The 17,524-nt window shown below is 36.7% G+C and overlaps 1 protein-coding gene across 2 annotated transcripts; it reads right to left on the bottom strand.

Annotated features, from left to right (window-relative positions):
- Positions 1–551: 551 nt before the first annotated feature.
- On the bottom strand, positions 552–17,188 carry LOC135726292 (aldehyde oxidase 3-like). Of its 2 annotated transcripts, none has more exons than XM_065244628.2 (36): positions 16,925–17,188; positions 16,619–16,692; positions 16,335–16,392; positions 15,046–15,142; positions 14,835–14,943; positions 14,615–14,741; positions 14,480–14,541; positions 14,010–14,087; positions 13,625–13,705; positions 12,695–12,839; positions 12,459–12,551; positions 12,090–12,241; positions 9,749–9,842; positions 9,560–9,669; positions 9,309–9,493; positions 8,948–9,110; positions 8,759–8,848; positions 8,509–8,678; positions 8,107–8,233; positions 7,553–7,675; positions 7,377–7,473; positions 7,122–7,246; positions 6,740–6,873; positions 5,977–6,064; positions 5,775–5,861; positions 5,463–5,654; positions 5,017–5,244; positions 4,790–4,885; positions 4,579–4,707; positions 4,270–4,344; positions 2,872–2,924; positions 2,123–2,237; positions 1,982–2,047; positions 1,717–1,905; positions 1,348–1,515; positions 552–1,248 (listed from the first exon to the last, which is right to left on the bottom strand). In XM_065244628.2, exons 1-36 carry the CDS (start codon positions 17,106–17,108, stop codon positions 1,186–1,188), a joined length of 4,227 nt encoding a protein of 1,408 aa, XP_065100700.1. In that variant the 5' UTR covers positions 17,109–17,188; the 3' UTR covers positions 552–1,185. The 2 variants fall into 2 exon arrangements, with proteins under 2 accessions (XP_065100700.1, XP_065100701.1); XM_065244629.2 differs by having other exon boundaries at positions 14,615–14,738.
- Between the last annotated feature and the right edge of the window lie 336 nt (positions 17,189–17,524).

Genomic DNA, 17,524 nt, shown 5'->3' with positions numbered 1-17,524 from the left:
TGTTTCCTGAGAAGGGAATGAGACGCTGCGTCTCCCTTGCCATACTTCCTGCGTCCTTGTAACGCCGTCTTTGGCAATATTTGAGATAGCGATATACTTCCTGACTCCCGCGTCACCCTGTCTTTGTCGTTAAGCCTCACCATTGGTTGAATTTGATATACACATTCAGACGCACTTACACCTGGAGGCGTCCCCAAAGTGTCACCGCAGTGACGCAGCGCGAGTTCCTTCGAAAGGGAACTGTAACAATGTATCTTAAAAGATAACACGATGTAACCTTGTTCTCACTTGAAATGTGTCCCCACATTTAGTCCTTTAATTTGAGGATATTCGAACTTGAAAGTCCTTGAAAGGTTCTTGAATTTAAAGTTAACTAAGGTGTGGGAACCCTGTTAAAAGCAGTTTACTGTAGTAATTTTTGAGATTTTTAAAAGTCAACCAGGTCAATTTACCTTCATTTAGTCAATTTACCATTATAGTGTGACAACATTAATGCATATATTTATTTAATATAGAAATATAATTAGGTAAAATATAACGGTACTAATTTGTATATTATAATAGAATTTAATTAGTGAACAACACAATCTTAAATGTCGCTTGACAGAAATGCAATATAATATACATAAATATATTATCAGTGGTCTATAAAGACGTTACAAAATGAACTGTATTGTTTTTATTACTTCAGAATGAGTCACAGTCATGTTTCTACAGTAACCCTAAATGGCCAAACTAATCTATAGAGGGCATTTTATCATTATGTTGTCTCAGACAATGACATGTTTGTCCTGTGGCGTCTATCATAGTTTTACTATGCGACTGGAAAAGGAGGAGTGAGCTGTAAACTGAGCCATCTGTTGCAATTCTCACCACTTGATGACGCTAAAAGTCCCACATTGCACCTTTTAAATGCAAACAATTTTATAACTGCTTATAAATGTAATTTAAAAAATACAATAGAAAAACTGAATAGATAAATGTATGTTGCAAATGTGATGAAATTATCAAAGTTAAAATAATGATTTGTTGTAACATACACAGCATGGGTCCAATGTTTTTGTTAGTATTAGTTGGTAAACTGATAATACTTTTATTAAGTGTTTCAGAAGAGCAATATAAATGCTTGTGTTGTCCATATAAGTGTTAGATAAAAGTATTATGATGTTTTAATGATAATATTGATTATATGTCCAAAGCCCACGGCTGAGCTGATCCAGAAGTTGATCCGGCTTTACTTTGTAAAACCTATAAAATAAAAATAAAAGCATCTCAATATCATTACTTCATAACAATTACAATTTAACCACTTAAAAGTGATTTTAACAAATTATTTTATTTTCGTACCATGTTTGTGAAACGTGTGGCACAGGCGAGACACGTCCGCTCTGGGGTGGCAGGGCTGTTCAGGGTGAACGGTCCAGTTAAACCCGCATCCTTACGGGCAGCAGCCACGGCCTCTTTGATAGCGAAAAACACCGAACTGCCTAAAAACAGACACGGCTCACCGATCCCCTAAAAAAAAAAATAAGAATAAAGAAAGAAAGTTTTATTTGGTGATACTTCCACTTTACCCATGTATAAATGCGCAAAACGCAAGGAAAAATGTTGCTGAATGAAACAGCGTACCAAAAAAATCGAACGCAAAATAAACATTTAGCCAAACTTGAAATGAAGTAAAAATGTTATTAATATGAATCGATATGAGTCGATCACCTTTGAAGAGTAGATGGCAAGAGGGTTTGATGATCCGGCTAACAGGTAGACGTTAAACTTCAGAGGAACGTCACAGAAAGACGGGATCTTGTATTGGCCCGGCCCACGTGTGTACAACATGCCAGAGGGAGAAAACTTGAGTTCCTCCATTGTGAAGAGACCCAAACCCTGTATGAATGATCCCTCAATCTGACACAAACACATAAATATCAATACCACAAAGAAAAACAACATCTATAATGTCCTATAGTAGCAAGTATCTTACCTGACCAATGTCGATCGATGGATTTATACTTCTGCCGATATCGACGACCATATCGGTCCTCAAAGTCTACGAGGAAAAATACACAAGATGATTTTACTAGTGCAACAATAAACAAAAATGTATGGTAATGTATAGGTTTACCCTGTACTCTCCAGTCAAACAGTCCAGCTCGACCTCACTGCAGCACACACCGTATGTGAAATAAGCATACGGCTTTCCCTCTTGCTTCTCCCAGTCCATATACAAGTCTTGACCTCTGTTAGCCGACAAAACATTCACAAACATCAAACAAAACGAATGTGTTTTGTCTGTATGAATCCTTTGTTCCTTATTTGATGATGCAGTCCAGGAATCTTATTGAGTTGTTTTAAATAATTTTTGTCAGCAAAGTTGCTCTTATTAAAGGTGCAGTGGGACTTTTAGAAAGATCTCTTGACAGAAATGCAATATAATATACATAACTATATTATTAGTGGTGTATAAAGACGTTTCATAATGAACGTATAAACCGTTTTTATCTACGTCTTCTTACAGTGAAGAGCCCTAAATAGCCCTAAATTGCCCTGATGCGTGGCTACCGTAGCTTCTCTATGCGTTTCGAAATTGAGGGGTGAGCTGTGGAATGAGCTGTTAGTTGCAATTTGCAACCTCACATCTAGATGCTTCTAAAAACCCACACTGTACCTTTAAGTCTAATCAAATAAATACATAAAATTAAAGTTGAAGAATTTGATGAAAAATGTTCATATTGAGTTCATATCGCAAACTCTGGCTTTTGTTCGAAAACCTTGATATTTCAGCAAATCAGACACTGCCAAGATCTCATTTAAAGCTCCAAAATGTATATTAGAATTTGAAGACTAAGGGGTTGTTTAGAGGGAAATGTTTACCTGTAGTATCCGGTAGTCGACAAACTAATCTTCTCCAAAAACGCAGTCATTATCTTTAGCGAAAAGATAGTTAGGAGTTAAACCCACAAATACAACTAGATAGAAAAGTTTGTAGACAAACTTTATGTTGGCTTGACAAAGCCTAACAACGCCTAACAAGGCCTAAACATTTCAAACAGATTGACAGAAACTTAAATTATGTTTAGTTTACTAGTCTACCTTGCCATAAACATGATTTAGCATGAAACTAATATGCTTTAACACGAAGTTAGCATGAAGTTGGCATGATTTAACTTCAAGTTAGCATGAAGCTAACATGATTTAGCATGAAGCTAGAATGATGCTAACATGATTTACCATGAAGCTAACATGATGTTATCACAATTTAGCATGAAGCTAGCATGATTTAGCATGAAGCTAACATGATTTAGCATCAAGCTAACATGATGTTAACACAATTTAGCATGAAGCTAGCATGATTTAGCATGAAGCTAACATGATTTAGCATAATGCTAGCATAAAGTTAACATGATTTAACATGAAGCTAGCATGATTAAAAGACCTAATACCCATGTCTCTATGATATTCAGATGCAGAGATATAAGGCTTTGTTTATTATGTTTCTAGGGTACTCATATTTGGTTGCTAGGGGCGTGGCTTAATACCTCAATTAGGATCCTCAGAGACTTTGTCAAGCCAACACAATAAAACTATTAAAGTGCTCCTATTATGATTCATCTTGCCAAGCCCATCCTTTGCGTGACTACGTTCTGATTGGTCAGATGACTCAGTCTGTTGTGATTGGTCTAATGCGTACAGCGCACAGAGAGGTTCAAATTTTTGCAGATGTACATGTAGAAAGTAGGCGGGGATTAGGCAAATTGTGACAAATTTAAGCGCATTGTGCACAAAACAACATAAAAATTTCTAATGGGGTAAGAAATAAAAAACTTTTTTAAACACTTAATTCAAGAAAAAAATTCTTACACCATTGTCAGTTGTATTTTTTTTTTTTTTTTTTTGCTGGTTTTAAGCACAAATAAATGTTATATTTTTTGTAATTATTTTCTTAGAATATTTTGCTTATCAAGAAAATGCATCTTGATTTAAGAATCGCCACGGGTTACGTTTGTAACCCTTGATCCGTGAAAAGGGAACGAGACGCTTCGTCAGAGAGCTGACACTGTCACGTTGTAGTTTTTTCCGATAGGGTCAGCCCTCTGATGGAGAGTAAAGTTTCTTTCGTAAGGGAACTTTAGATATTTGTACTAAAAACAAGATAAACAGCTTACTTACAGCTACATTACACCCTGCATGAAAGGTAATTTTCAAAAATCGATAGTAGGAGCACTTTAACTACTTTTTCTGTATACTTAAAGATGCTATGTAAATCTTTACCCAGTTCTGCCATGTACCATTGGGATTCTTCTTTCTGATTGGCTCGAGTCTTTTATACAAAATTTGACAGGCATCCTGTAAAATTACACAACGTTATAAGATAACCAAAGACAAACACTGAATAAGATATTTGTCCATTCGACTTTTAATGACACACAAAGCTTTCAGTAAGTTCAAAACTCGGATATGAATGGAATATTATATATGGAATTATTTGAATATTCTTTCCAATATTTCTAAATAAATTCATATGCAGTCTATTGGTTCTGTGAATCAATGACTTTAGCTGTAGGATTGAATGTTGGGTACCTGTACGGCCATTCCGTTCGCATCCGTACCAAAGGATGCAGCAGACGGGCAGGTGTTGGGAACACACTCCGTGCTGGTCTCAGAGATGTGAATCAGAGAAGTTGGGATATTCAGCTCTCGACTGGCAACCTGTAAGATTCCACCACATAAAGTTGTCATCCATCTGCAAACCTTTATATCCTCAAAAGGTTGCAGAGAAGTGCAGAAATACCTGCTGGACTTTAGTGTGTAATCCCTGACCCATTTCTATTCCACCATGGCTAACTAACACAGATCCATCATTATATATATGCACGAGAGCAGCAGCCTTTAATATAAACACATGACAGATTAATGAGAGTTCGCGTTCATGCATACTTTTATCCAAAGCAACTTACAGTGGATCTATGCTTTATTGGTTATTGTTAACATATTTAACATGTTTTAGGAAAAAATAACCTGGTTGAGGAAGCTCATTGAAAACCCAATGCCGTATTTAATGGGCACAATGGCGATTCCCTTCTTTTTGTACTGGTTTTCCTTATTGAAGATGTCGATGGCCTGACGTCTCCGGTGGATGTCGGCTTTTTCTTTGCATTCTTCCCAACAGCGGACGAGATTCTCCGGATCGAACTTCATCTTGTAGTGAGTGAGCGAGAGTTCTTTGTACATGTTTATTTCTCTGATCTGCCATTCAGAAGAGGAAACTTCAAAATTAAAAAATATCATCAAGTTCAAGATTTAAATGTGAATAATTTTAAGAAAATGCAATTAAACTGGTATTTTTGTTAATGGTAAGGTATAATAATATACGTTCAGTACGTTTATTACTGCAATATGATTACAATTGCGACCACAACTGGGCCAGAAGCAAAACAACATTTGATAACTGATCAACACCTGACCTCTTCGGGCCGACGGCCGAGTTTATGAGCGACATCGGTGATCATATTCTCGATGACCAGCATGCACTGGGGCACACCGAATCCTCTGAATGCCGTATTGGATGGCAGGTTTGTCCTGCAAGCTGCTGATTGGCCACGCAGGTTTGGTATGTTATAGGCATTATCAAGATGTAATAGGATCTTTTCAGCTACCTTGAAAAGTAAATAAAAACAATGAAATATTATGTTTTGTAATATACCAACATTTCCACCTTGACTATACCAATTTAAGACCTTGAACATACTTTCATACAGAAGTTTGACACATCTTACCAATACAGACTCATCTGCCGTGTTTCCAGCATTGACGTAATATTGAAAATCAGCTGCTGTTATTCTCCCGTTTTTCATAAATCCCACCTTTTCAACACAGATAAGCACACACCAAACAATTAAATACTAAAAAAAGTCATACAGACTAATGTAATAATAATTATTACCTTATATCGGAAAATAATATATTTTGTGTATTTGCCTTATACTTCCCCCACACTGGGTTGCGTCCTCCGGTTATCAGCATGTCCTCGCCTCTTTCTAATACACATCGCACTGGCCGTCCAGTCCTGGACGTGAAAATAAGATTAGCAAAAATCACAAATAGGAACTATTTGAAAAATAAGTAAACAAATTTTACTATTTCGATCGTTAAAATGTGCACAAAAGCATTGATTCATTAACAATAGCTGTTTTCATTACCCTTCAAATTGCGCAAATTAAAATAACAACTTGAAAATGCATCTAATGGAAACGCGTCAATTTCGCATAAACTCCCATATATGGTGAAAAAGTTTTTACGCTCGGGTTAGGTGGTTTTTCGGACACTATGAACAAGGAATATATTGCAAAACTGTCTTTTTGCATTTACAGGTCAACTGATGTGCGTAAAAGTCACACCATTATTCTTTAAATATGACGCCGTTTGTTTGATTGAAGTACGAGACAGAAGAGATGTGGTAAAAAAAAAACAACCACATGCAGTAACTTTAAAATACCGCAAGAGTGATTCAGGGGTTGACTGCTCTGTATGCTTTCGAGTCACTCTTGCTGTATTTTGATGTATGAAGTCGAACACACTCAACGCCATGGTTTTATCGTGAAAGAATAAAATTACGTTTTAGTCGCATAACGTTGTTTAATGGAAACGGTGTCATATCGCAATTGTTTTTTGTTGACATTTAGAAAATAAGGCTAAAGTTTTGCGCAAATCTTTAATGGAAACACAGCTTGTTTTGACTCACTTCCAGGCAGCGACGGCCGTAATGGATGCCAAGATGGAGGTTTTGGTGACTTTGCCACCGAATGCCCCGCCCACTCGTTTAACATGGCAAGACACACGATTGGACGGGATTCCCAACGTCTCGGCTATTGCCACCTGCAGCGTGAAGACGAAATTCAGAAAACATTCAAAATAAAGTATGTAGCTTTTGGCCAACAGTGGCATCAACACACCAACATCGGCACAATAGTGTGACTTTGGGGGTGTTTGTTTTTTTACCAATGGAACGCTAGGGGATGTGTGAAACATTGCATCTCCCAAAATAAGACCCTCATTAATATTATTATTATTATTTTATTCATCTTATCATTTCTATCCATAATGCTTCTGTAAACAAATCATACCTGTGTAAATGTAGGATGTTGGGTGGACAAATACACTTTCATCTCCTGTTCTTCCCCAACGGGAACGACCAGAAAACTCTGTGTTTCCAGGTAGAAATGTTCTTGCCCTCCAATCCGAATCTCTCCTGACACAAGCCAAAAACACATAGGAAACATTCATCAAGTTCATCAAGATCTTCGAAATATTTAGATGTGCAAAAAAGAGCAATCATGGTATATATATAGGCTATAGATGGTTACGGTAGCACATGTTACCTTCATAGACTTGCTCTGCATCTTCCAAAGCCTTTTCAACATCTCCTCTCCCAATTTTCCACTTAGGTAAGAAGAACGACTGCTTCTCTATGGCCTCCTGCAAACAAGATCCAAGAACAGATTCATAAAAACATTATGTTTCACAAGAATTCATGAGATGAAAAGTCTCCGCTCACCTCCAAAGTAAAGATGCAATCCTGCAGATCTTCGTAGGTGATCTTCACCAACGCCGCTCCACGTTTAGCGTGAGCTTCAGAATCTGCAACCACAGCACAAACCATCTGACCAACACAGGTCACCTGATGACACATTGGACACATGCGTCATATTAAATTCATATTTCTATTTTAAACAAACAGTTCACCCAAATATGAAGTCGAATCTCATAAGTTCTTGTGTTTCTCGTCGCTAGTCATCATGTGCATGTTTTGTTATGAGAACCAATGAGAATCAACGTTATTGATGTGCCACCAGATCTGAATTTACCATGCTGATCGAGGCTCAAAATATGAACCTTTTTTCTCACAAACATATCGTTTCACATCAGAAAACATGGATTTCATGGTTAATGAATATATGTGCCCCATATAAGAAGATAACATGGCACGGCTTTTTAATTTAAATTATTTGTTTGTGTTCAGCTAAAGAAAGGAAGTCATATACAACTGGTATGGCATGATGTGGAGTAAATTATGTGGCAATTTATGCAAAACAGTCAACAAAAGCAAACCTCGCTTTTAGCAAGCAGTTCTTCATTGAATCCCACGATGTTCCTGCACTTCTTGCCTGGTATGTCATCGGCAATGACCACGTCCACCACGCCAGGCAACTTTAGCGCTTCACTGAAGTCGATACGTCTGTATAAAAAAAAACAATTATGATAAATTCAATTTAAGTTAAATTTAATTTTAATTTGTTAAATTAAATATCTTCCGTGGTAAAGTGATGCGTTTTTGTAAAATTAGGTTAGAGGTTTGACCGCAACTCTCTCATATACATGCATGCTGCCGTAGTTAATAAAGCTTAAAATATAAATGTTACCTTAAAAACATCACCACTGGAAACATTTAAAGAAAGTCATTGGGGCATGCAGAACTGCACTTTGTATCTGGAGTACATGTGTGTCTCTTACATGATCTTGGCGTGCGCTCTGGAGCTGGTCACGATCGCTAGGAAAAGTTCACCGTCGATGTGCGGTAGATCGTCACAGTAAACAGCTTCTCCAGTCGCCTGGCTCAGAGCCGAACGGTGAACCATGGGTCGACCCACTGGATCCTGTGCCAACTGAGTCTCTAAGACATTCTGTGCACATAAACTCACCGTTTATACAACCATAATATAGAGTACATAAACACATTATTCAATGATAGACAGTGTTGAACCTGAAACTCCTGGTAGCCGGGCTGAATGTGTTTAGGTAAAGGCTGGATTGTGCTTTGGAGCCCTTTGGGTATTTCCTTCAGAAATACATTCTGTTAAACACACACATAACACATTAACAGTAAACAACCAAATATGTTTCCAAATGATGTTCATGTGACGTAAAAGATTGCATATGAGATCGTGTATACCTTCTCTTGCAGGTATTGGAGAACGAGCAGGTTGAATTTAAAGAGCAAGCTAAGAGTCAAGGATCTCCGAAAGTCCACCTTCCCACCCGGAGCCGACGCCATCAGAGTTACGTCATCCATCAGCGCCCCGTACCCATCACTTAATGTTGCGTCCTCCCAAGGCCTTCATAAGGACCAAATACAATGCTATTTATCATTTCTAAATAAAAGTGTTATAGTCAAGACCACCTGAACCAAGACCAAGACCTTTAGGGGTTGACACCAAGACCAAGGCCAGACTTTTAATGCCAATTTCCCTACTAAATAAAACTGGATTATTTAAGGACATATGTATATGTATGTATATGTATCTGTGCATTACCTTCCAATGATTTGTTTGCACACGCCCTCAGCACTGACAATAGTTGTTCCCACTCCTCCATAATAAATGCTGATGTCTTTTACCACACTTGAGTTCTCGTTGAACCAAACACGCATCCCGGCGTTGACCGTAGCCAACGCATTCTCCTTACGTGGAGCGTGTCTGAACGCATGCACAACCTCATCCTGGTGAAAAGTGTTATACGTTATCAAACAAATGTTTGCGGTCATCAATAACTATTAGTTATTCACCTTTCTAGAAGCAGGAATAAAAACAGACAGGATGATCTCATTTGGCTTCACAGCTGTTTTTGCGAAACCCAAGAAGAAGTCTTTATCAATCGGCACTCTCCGCCGCCCCTCTGAAATAACAAATGGGCTTAGAGAGTTAAGACTTGCAAAGTACAACACCAGTGAAGTTCATAAAAGAAATGATCTCACCTTTAGACAGAGCGACCAGCGTGCATCTCCCAGCAGCCAGGACAGGGGTCAGATCAGAGTTTGGATATGCGCTTGCAATGTTGCCTCCCAGTGTCTACATATAAACACATGATATGAAGCTAAATATAAACATGCTTACCATGTATAATTTGTCATTTTAGTTTATTAAAGCTCATCATATTCAGAAAGTGTTTGAAATAAACAGGGTAGATTTTTTTAAATTGTCCAAGAATGTAGCAGTCTAGTGTGGAAAAATAGTAGATAACTGTTTAACCCTTTCGGCCTTGAAATGAAAGGTGCCATGACCTGCTTTTATTATATTTGATAGGTGGACAGATAGCCAAAGAGAGAAAGATAGACAAACAGACACAAAGAGAGAGAGACATACAGTTAGAAAGGGTTAGATAGACAGCCAGTTAGACACAGACAGACAGACAGACAGACAGACAGACAGACAGACAGACAGACAGACAGACAGACAGACAGACAGACAGATAGATAGATGGATAGAAAGAGTTACATAGACAGACACAGACAGATGAGGACAGATAGACAGAGAGACATACAGGGATAGATATACAGACAGCCAGAAACAGACTGACAGAAGGTTAAATGGATATTGTAGATAGATAGACAGACAGAAAAGATAGATAGACAGCCAGCCAGACACAGACAGACAGCCAGACACAGACAGATAGACAAACAGACATGTAGAAAGGGATAGATAGACAGACAAATAGATAGACAGATAAACGCAGACATAAACAGAAAGATAAACGAATAGATAGATAGACAGACAGACAGACAGAAAGAGATAGATAGACAGCCACATAGACACAAATAGATAGATAGACAGACAGACAGACAGATACACAGCCAGACAGACAGACAGATAGATCGTGTAGATAGACAGACAGACAAACAAACAGACAGATAGAAAGGGATAGACAGACAGACAAAAAGACAGACAGATAGAAAGAGATAGATAAGACAGCCAGCCAGACACAGACAAACACACAGACAGACAGACAGACAGACACAGACAGACAGACAGACAGACATAAGATAGTGTAGATAGACAGCCAGATACACAGAGATAGATAGACAGCCAGACAGACAGACAAAGATAGACAGACAGGGATAGATAAGACAGCTCGACACAGACAGATAGGCAGACAAATAGAAAGAGATAGATAGACATACACAAACACAGATAGATAGACAGACAGACAGGTATAAATAGACAGTCAGCCACACATACATACACAGACAGATAGACAGACAGATGAGGACAGACAAACAGACAGACAGATAGAAGGAAAGCAGACAAAAAGACAAAGACAGAGAGAGACAGAAAGACATGTAGACAGATGGCGGACATGTAGATAGTTAGGTAGATAGCAGGCAGACAGACGGATAGATAGCACAGACAGACAGATAGAAAGATAGCACAGGCAGATAGATAGACAGACAGGGACAGACAGACAGACAAAAAGACAAGGATAGATAGACAGAGAGCCAGACACAGACAGGCAGACAGATAGATAGATAGATAGATAGATAGATAGATAGATAGATAGATAGATAGATAGATAGATAGATAGATAGATAGATAGATAGATAGATAGATAGATAGATAGATAGATAGATAGATAGATAGATAGATAGATAGATAGATAGATAGATAGATAGATAGATAGATAGATAGATAGATAGTGTAGATAGATAGATAGTGTAGATAGATAGATAGATAGATAGATAGATAGATAGATAGATAGATAGATAGATAGATAGATAGATAGATAGTGTAGATAGATAGATAGTGTAGATAGATAGATAGATAGATAGATAGATAGATAGATAGATAGATAGATAGATAGATAGTGTAGATAGATAGATAGATAGATAGATAGATAGATAGATAGATAGATAGTGTAGATAGATAGATAGTGTAGATAGATAGATAGATAGATAGTGTAGATAGATAGATAGATAGTGTAGATAGACAGACAGACAGACAAAAAGACAGACAGATAGACAGACAGACAGACAGAAAGGGATAGATAGATGGCCAGCCAGATGGACGTACGGACAGACAGATAGATAGAGGGAGGGACAGCCAGACAGATGTTTCTTGCAATAATATTGTATTTACAGTTTAATTTATTGTTGTCCTAATATTGTATTTATTGCGGTGTATCCGATACTTAAGTGTCTGGTTCAAAGTTACAGAAGTATTTATTGTAGCTTTCTGCCTTGGTAGCAATAAACCTTGAACTAAACTGATGTGTTAACATCAGTTTAGGTATACAAAAAAGAGATGTGATATGAGTTCCAGTACAGCCACATTACGGATCTGTTGTCCACCCAAGAGGTTGATCTGCTGCAGAAGAGCTCTGAACATGTGTGTGTTCTCTGGAGGAAAAGAACCAATGCTCTTCTCCAACACACTCTTCACAACAGACATACTGCAACCTGCGCCCACACAAACACCTACAAATACAAAACAATCGATAGATCAATTGGTTAGGGGGTTGTCAGGAACACACAACATCATGGGTTCAATTCCCAGTGAGCAAACAAGTTACTTTGGATAAAAAAAGTCTCTGCCAATATATATAAATGTCAAATTTTGATATTTATGATGTTAGGGTTCAAGTTAGGGTTAACCCTAACCTAACCCTAATCCTACACACAAACACAAACATACCTTCTGGTTTCTGTGTGACTTTGAACAATTCATGAACTCGTGTTGGTGATAAGAGAACAGGATGAAAGATACCCTTAAACTTAATGTCCAGACCTGGTGAAAAAATATTACTTCATTTATTGAAAAGATCAATGAAATAAACTGCGAATTCAACTAGAATTGAGCAAAATACAGAAGAAATAACGTTAAATTAGTCAAACAGTGCAAGGTTTCTTTAAGTTGGGCCTGAATGTAACCTATGTTGGTGTTTCCCATGACAATAGGGGCTTGTGGGTGATCTGCTTTCAGCTGTAGCAGCTCATCCAGAGATCCAGGTGAGATCCAAGTCATTCTCTCTCCAATGAACTTCTGACTGATTCGCTCCTGTGACTCTGCCAATCTCTACATACACCGAAAATAACACCACAATACACCATAAATATATAAAATATGTTGTGTAAGCAGTGCAAAGGTCAAGGGTTCGAATCCCAGGGAACACACATACTAATAATACCCATGCAGCAAAAAATACATATTCAAATATAATTTTAAATATATTTAAAATATACAAAAAATATATGTGCTGAAATATATTTAAAAAATGATTTTGGTATTTTTCACAATTTTATATTTTTCCAATTTTTTTGTATATTTTGAAATTTATTTTTAAAAATAAATGTATTTTAAAGCATTTATATTTCACTTTCACATAACAGTTTTATAAAAAAACTAAATTAAATAGATTTACAACTGCAAAAATCTACTTATAATTTTTTTTTTCATTTTATACTTTGAAATAAATGTTAATATATGAAGGTTAAAACGCAATATATTTTCAAATAAAAAAATATTCTTATTTAAGCTTTACTTTCTACAAAATGTATTTAGCATATATTTAAAAACATATTTTTGGTCAAAGAAATAAATTTTTTGCCATAAGGATAATGTGTGGCTTAAGTGCATGGGATAAAAGTGTCTGCCAAATGCATGCATTTAGCAGATGCTTTTATCCAAAGCGAGTCGATTTGCAATAGATAGATACAAGCTAAATGTTATCAGTATTTGTGTTCACCTAGAAATCAAAACCACAACGTTTGCGCTCCTCATGCTTTGCTCTACGAATTGAGCTACAGGATACAAGACTTACATAACCTACTAAATACTATAACCAGGTAGGTTTAACAAACCATGAGCTCGGGGGGGAAGATGAGATCCTGTGTGGGATCCAGAGGAAGCAGGCCGTCTTTATTAAACAGCTCTAGTTGACCCTAATAAAGATTAAAAAAAAACCTGATTGATTGTTGCTTATACAATGGTACAGTAAAGATGGTGTGACAACTAGCCCTGGTTATATACTGTATATACAGTATGTTATCTGCATCAGTCACTGGAAAACCCATATCAGACCAACTACTTGATTTGTGCGATGTCATGTTTCTGATGATAAAAGTCAGGTTGTGAACCAGATTAAACATTATATTACCTAAGTAAGTCATTTTTACTGCAAGTCAAAGTCCAACGATCAACACACAACAACAGTAAATGCCTGAAGTGACACACAAACACACTTACATTCACTACAGGCCCCACAGATCCATTTTCATTGGCCATGCAGCATGCAGTGCCATTTATCTGGCAACACTTCTCTCTCTGAAAATAACAGAAAATATTACAATATCACAATGTCAATGCCACAATATGCTATTCAGAATTGTATGAAAAGCAAATAAGGTAAAAATTAACATGCAACACCAGTAAATCATTCATACTGTAGTCAGATTAGTTAGATAACAATCTTATATAAGATGTTTAGTTGACCCTAGCATCATAACTGATCACAAACACGTTTTTCCCAAAATGTTTTTAGAATCAGAAACTTTGTGTCAAAGTTCTTTAGGGATATATCAAGCAAATTAAAAATGGTTAAAGAAATGAATGGAGATGTAATTTGGAACAAATCTGATCATAAGAAACCCTAGTCAGGCGTGTGGCACATGATAAACCGAATCCCATTAGTGGTGAACCCAAGTGGCTCTGTTTACCTCGCAGAACGTCCTGTAACCATCAACGATTGGCCGGTACCCCGTGCATCTGCATAAATTCCCTGCAAAGCAACATTATAATTGTCATTCAAGATCGTAGTACATATGTGAGATCGTGTTTGTGGGCGGCCGTACCAGCGAGACCCTCTGTCACCTCCTCCAAGGTGGGTTTTGGATTGTTCCTCAGTAAAGTGTACATGGACATCACCATACCAGGCGTACAGAACCCACACTGAGAGCCATGAGCCTTTGCTATACGCTCCTGATGAACAAAACAGATTCATATGTCTACAAATACAGATTCATATGTCATATGGCAGTAATAGCTGGATGTGGATTAGGTATGATCTCACACCTGGGCCGGGTGTAATTTGGTTTTGGTGCTCCCGATGCCTTCGACAGTCGTCACGGCGCCCCCATGAAGTTGGCATATGGGAAGCAAGCAGGCGTTGACGGAGAAGTGACTGATCGGTGAAGAAAAAATAGCTTATTGTGTATTTGCACAACAGTTTATTATGCATGACACCGTTACTAACTTAACTAAATAGAAGTGAATGAAAAGATACCTGATGTTTTTGTTTTGAGGGTCGTATCTGGACACCATTACAGTACAGGCTCCACACCCGCCTCCACCACAACCATACTTAGTGCCTGTTAACCGTACTACACACATACACACAAAAAGTCAAGGTTGTAATGCATGAATCATTCATTTTTATCCCATACTTCAGAATAAATAGCGGCCAGTGTTTGGTTTTATTTGGGTCAGACTTCAGTAAGCAACAGACATTTTCAGATCCGTAATAAATGTAATATCAGTTTGCATTAGATGCATTACCAGGAAAGGTATTTCAGTGGAAAAGTTAAGCTAGTCCAATTTATTAAATATTAAAGGGATAGTTCTCCCAAAAATTAAAATTGTCTCATCATTTACTTACCCTTATGTTGTTACAAACCTGTATAAATTCCTTGTTCTGATGAACACGAATGAAGATGTTTTGAGGCCCCATTGACTTCCATAGTATTATTTTTCCTACTATGGAAGTGAATAGGGCTCATGATCGGTTTGGTTACAAAACAATTCTTAAAATTCTTTCCTTCGTGTTCATCAGAACAAAGATATTTATACAGGTTTGTAACAACAGAAACACTAGAAATGATCATTTATATTTTCTTATATTCTATACCTGAATATAAAATATAAAAAATACCATAAGGTAAAGGTTGTAAACAACTAAGAAAGTTATTAATGTCCAAACAATTGCACACACACATTTATATGATCCTTTCTTATTTACCCATATGGCAAAAAATTGATTTCTCTGGCCAAAAATTTTTGCTAAATACATTTTGTAGAAAGTAAATCTTAAATTAATATATTTTTAATTTTTAAAATATATATCGTTTTAACCTTCATATATTTACATTTATTTCAAAATGTATTTCAGGGGCAACAAATAAGTTTCAAATTTTACAACCCATACAGAATATCCATTTTCCCTGGCCAATATAAAATGTCTAAGTATTTATAAAATATACAATTAAAAGTTTATTTTTGCAGTTGAAAATATATTTAATTTTAATGTTATGATTACAGGTTTGTAACACATTTTCATCCAATGTGACGTGAAAATAAATGTTTTAAAGTATTTTTTAAATATATTTTTAAAAAATTTGCCAAAAAAATATTTTGGTGGAAAATACATTTTTGTAAACATATTTCAAAATATATTTCAGTACATATTTCGAACTATATTTTAAATTTTATTTCAAAATCTTTTTTTTCTTTTTGCCGTATATGTATCTTCTTGATAGTAGCATAATAATAATAATAAAAAAATAAGTAAACAAATACATTTTTTCCTGAGATAAGGCAGCAACATAGTCTCCGGATCTGGGTTCTTCTCCATTATCTGTTTTCAGAAAAAAAGTATTATAGTTAAAATGCATGTGCATTATATCATGCATAATATATAAATATACTATAATATATTCATATAGACTTAATGCAGATTACAAGGGGAAAAATCGACAACATTAAAACTTTACAGTGCAACTTTACAACCTTCATATTTTATAAAAGTCACAGATTTGTGTCACTTTTCAAGTGAAAGTGTTGCAGGTGTGCATGCAAATCACCTTTTTCCCGTTGACATAGAAAATCAAGCCATCTTCTAGAGTTTGTTCAGCCATTTTCATAAAGTTTATGCACACTACGAACAGAAAGAACAGGGCTGCGTTCAGCCCCGACAAAACGTTGCACAACGTTTATTAAACAGAAACGGTGATGCATTGAACACCCTGTTGTGATGACGCAAGAGTTGCAACTACGGTAGCTGAGAGGCCATTCTTTGTGTTCTTTTTTAAATGTTTCTAAAGCCTGATGAAATCGTTATAAATGTGTGTTTAATACTGTAAAATACCCTCGATGTTACAATCACTGACCTTGCCGTCCAGAATGAAAGACAACATTCCAACTTGAACCCATTGAGAGAGCTGTCTCTTTACTATCGCGTGGTTTTATACATCTTGCCGCTGATTGGGCTGACATTTCTGACACACCCACCAAACAAGAGAAAACGCTTCTAAAACCTGTTGCATTCCGTTGCACACCGTTTCCAGGAAACATGTCGTTCAACCCGGAAACCGTAGCAAAACGTTGCGCACCGGTGTGAGATTGAACATGCCCCAGATGTGATTTCCTGTGAGACTCCCACAAAGTCCGCACGATTGAAATAAAAAAGCTAGAATGGCAATATTAAGCAATGAAATGGGCGGAGCCTTTTCGATCCAAAGGTTGTCAGTGAATGGGCAATTGCGGTGGGTTTAAAAATAATTTAAAACGTAAATAAAACCATTTTTTATCATGTCTTGTCAGTTAAATTGATATTATGATTTATCTTTATTGTTATTAATGTTAATTATTGCATATAAACAACCGCTGAGGTACACCATTGCGCAGTCTTTGTTGTCACGCAGTCCTTGTTACTTTTCTCATCGCTAGCTGGATGAACCAATCAGGGACAAGTATTTTTAAACGTCATA

Source organism: Paramisgurnus dabryanus, chromosome 24 (genome assembly GCF_030506205.2).
Source record: "Paramisgurnus dabryanus chromosome 24, PD_genome_1.1, whole genome shotgun sequence".
NCBI classification, from domain to species: domain Eukaryota; kingdom Metazoa; phylum Chordata; class Actinopteri; order Cypriniformes; family Cobitidae; genus Paramisgurnus; species Paramisgurnus dabryanus.
This window is presented reverse-complemented; position numbering and strand designations above follow the sequence as displayed.

Excerpts from the sequence above, each read along its gene's own strand:
- LOC135726292 (XM_065244628.2), bottom strand. The coding sequence starts at position 17,108 with ATGTTTCCTGGAAACGGTGTGCAACGGAATGCAACAGGTTTTAGAAGC. Across the intron at positions 12,552-12,694 it reads CATGGGAAACACCAACATAG|GTCTGGACATTAAGTTTAAG; the intron begins GTTACATTCAGG and ends TTTTTTCACCAG. Across the intron at positions 4,345-4,578 it reads CGAACGGAATGGCCGTACAG|GATGCCTGTCAAATTTTGTA; the intron begins GTACCCAACATT and ends GTAATTTTACAG.